The following is a 4,768-nucleotide window of genomic DNA, read 5'->3' as shown; positions in this document are numbered from 1 at the left end:
AGTCTGTGACTCACCGCTTCCTCAGCCTGCCTCTTGTAGGCCTTCACTTTCATCTGCAGCTTATCTACCAGGTCCTGAAGTCTGCTAACGTTCTTCTTATCCTCCTCAGTCTGTGAGAGAAGAGCAACGAATCAATGCCCCAATAGTTTTATACACAAATCTGTCTGTGTAAGTATCAAGTGTGTGAAGAAGGCACTTTCTCTATCTCTTACCTGGTAAGTGAGCTCCTTGACTCTGCGCTCATACTTGCGGACTCCCTTGACTGCGTCTACACCTCTTCTCTGCTCGACCTCCACCTCAGTCTCGAGCTCACGCACCTTTGTGGAACAAATACATGTAGGCATTTGTTTGAGGTGGTGAAATCAAATCAGACCTAACAACTATTTGTAAAACGGTAGAATCTTCTACCCAGTCAAGGAGGCACAATTGTTATCTGTTCCCATGTACTCTATGTAATTATAACAACAACTTTTCATTATCGAGGTCAGTGGTTCTCAAAGTGGAATTTACATTTCAATTTGTTTATGTTTATTTATAGCAAGAACAGATTAAACAGCCTTTGGAAAACGTTTAGAGGGTGCAATACAGTACAATGTAATATTATTCATCCACAATTTATGTTATTAACTCTTAGATAGACAACGGGTCTGGGAGGCTCACAACTCCATTATTCTTGTATTTGAAATATGACTTTTAACCATTTTGTCATGCGTTTTGTGGTGTATGGTGCAGTACCAGTACGGCGACTAGAGGTCGCCACTCGCATGTTTTAATGTTGTGACATTGCTTCTATTATGGAGCTCGCGCTCTGGCAGTTGAGAGTAGTTTGCCAAGTGAGCCAACAGCAAGACAGAAGCACCGACATAAATACATTTTAATGTCTTTATTTTGAAGGTAAGCGAGTGGAAAAACACCATATTCAAGACGACAAAGTTTCTGGATGTGTACATATGTTTGAGATGTTATGTTGTATTTTCAGGTTTTACGAACTTATTCATGTCCGCTAGCCTACAAGCTAATTCAGCCATTAGCCTGCTAGCTGGTAGCCCCGCATAGCAACGCTAGCTTCCCTAGCAACGGCCAGTGAATGAGACGTAAAAATAGAGAGATAAATTATTACTATGACATTAATTCGATGAATGTATATTATATTCTGTGTTGATATTTATTGTGAATTATTATTATTATTATGATCGAAATGGCAGATTAGAAGAAGTCTTGATCCAATACCTTTTTATTTAAAGGTCTTGGATCAACTCCACGAAATAAGTGTACAATTATTATAATTTGTTTTGTTGTGATCATAAATCCATAGTAATTTAAGCTTTAAAACTGCAACATTTTCTCTCAGATGCAAACAAGGGGGACTTAAACATTTTATTTCCCAGGGCCCGAGACTTGATTAGTCCAGTCATGCACTGCAGAAGTCATAGTAAATCTGCGTGGATGCTATTTTGATGCACTTTAAAGTAGGAGTTGTGTTCTGATATTATGAAGGGGGTCCCTGATGAATTCGCTACCACGAAAGGGGTGGTCCCCGATGCAAAGAATCTAGGTGGGTTATTGTGAGAACAAGTCATTAAACAATGTTCCTGTTTATTTTTACATGATCAAATACATTTCCAGCAATCCGTCTTTCAATCCACCCTAATCCACCCTGCTGATAACTCACCCTGGACTCCAGTTTCTGGAGCTGCTTCTTGCCTCCCTTCATGGCCAGATTCTCAGCCTCATCCAGGCGGTGCTGCAGGTCCTTGACTGTGATCTCCAGATTCTTCTTCATCCTCTCCAGGTGAGAACTGGTGTCCTGCTCCTTCTTCAGCTCCTCAGACATCATGGCCGCCTAGAATAGTAGTTTGTTTAATTTATGCACCAATGATAATGTCCCTTGCAGATCTTTGTTGTTCTTAACCAGCCCAGCTACCATTGTCACATGGGGACAAATGAAGTTGATGTAATTCAAGTACTCACGTCAGTGATGGCCTTCTTGGCCTTCTCCTCTGCATTCCTGGCCTCCTGGACGATGTCGTCCACCTCTCCCTGCACCTGCACCAGGTCAGTCTCCAGCTTCTTCTTGGTGTTCAGAAGGCTGGTGTTCTTAAGAAGGAAACAAGACGATTTGTTTGACTCTCAAGATAACTTGCAAGTCACAAGACTGAAATTCTGAACATCTAAAGCAAGCATTGTCAAATTCCAGGTGTGTTGAAATAGTATGGTTGGTTGAGTTTCATTAGAAATGGCTTTTGACCCATACCTGGGAGTGCAGCAGTCCAACACGCTCGCTGGCGTCTACCAGCTCAGTCTCAGCCACTTTGCGGCCTCTCTCTGTCTGCTCCAGAGCAACTCTCAGCTCCTCGATTTCAGCCACCATCAGACCGTTTCTGCGCTCCACCATGGCTGCCTGCTCCTTCACAATGACATACGTTCATTAGGACTTGTGGAAGTAGAGGTGATAGGATGGGTGATAGAAATGTTCATTGGTAAGAATTTCCCCAGTATCGCTACCTTTAGTACATAAACCACTCTATTCAAATCAAATCAAATCAAATCAAATCAAATTTTATTTGTCACATACACATGGTTAGCAGATGTTAAATGCGAGTGTAGCGAAATGCTTGTGCTTCTAGTTCCGACAATGCAGTGATAACCAACAAGTAATCTAACTAACAATTCCAAAACTACTGTCTTATACACAGTGTAAGGGGATAAGGAATATGTACATAAGGATATATGAATGAGTGATGGTACAGAGCAGCATACAGTAGATGGTATCGAGTACAGTATATACATATGAGATGAGTGTGTAGACAAAGTAAACAAAGTGGCATAGTTAAAGTGGCTAGTGATACATGTGTTACATAAGGATGCAGTCGATGATGTAGAGTACAGTATATACATATGCATATGAGATGAATAATGTAGGGTAAGTAACATTATATAAGGTAGCATTGTTTAAAGTGGCTAGTGATATATTTACATAATTCCCATCAATTCCCATTATTAAAATGGCTGGAGTTGGGTCAGTGTCAATGACAGTGTGTTGGCAGCAGCCACTCACACTGTTAGTGGTGGCTGTTTAACAGTCTGATGGCCTTGAGATAGAAGCTGTTTTTCAGTCTCTCGGTCCCAGCTTTGATGCACCTGTACTGACCTCGCCTTTCTGGATGATAGCGGGGTGAACAGGCAGTGGTTCGGTGGTTGATGTCCTTGATGATCTTTATGGCCTTCCTGTAACAACGGGTGGTGTAGGTGTCCTGGAGGGCAGGTAGTTTGCCCCCGGTGATGCGTTGTGCAGTCCTCACTACCCTCTGGAGAGCCTTACGGTTGAGGGCGGAGCAGTTGCCGTACCAGGCGGTGATACAGCCCGCCAGGATGCTCTCGATTGTGCATCTGTAGAAGTTTGTGAGTGCTTTTGGTGACAAGCCGAATTTCTTCAGCCTCCTGAGGTTGAATAGGCGCTGCTGCGCCTTCACACACGCTGTCAGTGTGAGTGGACCAATTCAGTTTGTCTGTGATGTGTATGCCGAGGAACTTAAACTAGCTACCCTCTCCACTACTGTTCCATCGATGTGGATAGGGGGTGTTCCCTCTGCTGTTTCCTGAAGTCCACAATCATCTCCTTAGTTTTGTTGACGTTGAGTGTGAGGTTATTTTCCTGACACCACACTCCGAGGGCCCTCACCTCCCTGTAGGCCGCCTCAAGCCGTTGTTGGTAATCAAGCCTACCACTGTTGTGTCGTCCGCAAACTTGATGATTGAGTTGGAGGCGTGCGTGGCCACGCAGTCGTGGGTGAACAGGAGTACAGGAGAGGGCTCAGAACGCACCTTGGGGGCCCCCGTGTTGAGGATCAGCGGGGAGGAGATGTTGTTGCCTACCCTCACCACCTGGGGGCGGCCCGTCAGGAAGTCCAGTACCCAGTTGCACAGGGCGGGGTCGAGACCCAGGGTCTCGAGCTTGATGACGAGCTTGGAGGGTACTATGGTGTTGAATGCCGAGGCTGTAGTCGATGAACAGCATTCTCACATAGGTATTCCTCTTGTCCAGGTGGGTTAGGGCAGTGTGCAGTGTGGTTGAGATTGCATCGTCTGTGGACCTATTTGGGCGGTAAGCAAATTGGAGTGGGTCTAGGGTGTCAGGTAGGGTGGAGGTGATATGGTCCTTGACTAGTCTCTCAAAGCACTTCATGATGACGGAAGTGAGTGCTACGGGGCGGTAGTCGTTTAGCTCAGTTACCTTAGCTTTCTTGGGAACAGGAACAATGGTGGCCCTCTTGAAGCATGTGGAACAGCAGACTGGTATAGGGATTGATTGAATATGTCCGTAAACACACCGGCCAGCTGGTCTGCATGCTCTGAGGGCGCGGGGGATGCCGTCTGGGCCTGCAGCCTTGCGAGGGTTAACACGTTTAAATGTCTTACTCACCTCGGCTGCAGTGAAGGAGAGACCGCATGTTTCCGTTGCAGGCCGTGTCAGTGGCACTGTATTGTCCTCAAAGCGGGCAAAAAGTTATTTAGTCTGCCTGGGAGCAAGACATCCTGGTCCGTGACTGGGCTGGATTTCATCTTGTAGTCCGTGATTGACTGTAGACCCTGCCACATGCCTCTTGTGTCTGAGCCGTTGAATTGAGATTCCACTTTGTCTCTGTACTGACGCTTAGCTTGTTTAATAGCCTTGCGGAGGGAATAGCTGCACTGTTTGTATTCAGTCATGTTGTCAAATCCTCTATTCTATTATTTTCTACAGATTCACAAATCTACAAACACATCT

The 4,768-nt window shown here is 45.1% G+C and overlaps 1 protein-coding gene across 1 annotated transcript; it reads right to left on the bottom strand.

The window, feature by feature from the left end:
- Positions 1 to 14: 14 nt before the first annotated feature.
- Positions 15 to 2,411, bottom strand: LOC127919596 (myosin heavy chain, skeletal muscle-like; the record flags this gene model as incomplete). The annotated part of the gene is made up of 5 exons (XM_052503328.1): positions 2,255 to 2,411; positions 1,972 to 2,097; positions 1,673 to 1,843; positions 213 to 317; positions 15 to 110 (listed from the first exon to the last, which is right to left on the bottom strand). Coding segments are annotated over exons 1-5 (639 nt in total), but the record flags the coding sequence as incomplete, so codon positions are not given.
- Positions 2,412 to 4,768: the final 2,357 nt, after the last annotated feature.

Source organism: Oncorhynchus keta, unplaced genomic scaffold, assembly GCF_023373465.1.
Source record: "Oncorhynchus keta strain PuntledgeMale-10-30-2019 unplaced genomic scaffold, Oket_V2 Un_contig_17202_pilon_pilon, whole genome shotgun sequence".
NCBI classification, from domain to species: Eukaryota; Metazoa; Chordata; class Actinopteri; order Salmoniformes; family Salmonidae; genus Oncorhynchus; species Oncorhynchus keta.
The sequence above is the reverse complement of the archived record's forward strand: the minus strand, read 5'-3'. Positions and strand labels throughout refer to the sequence as shown.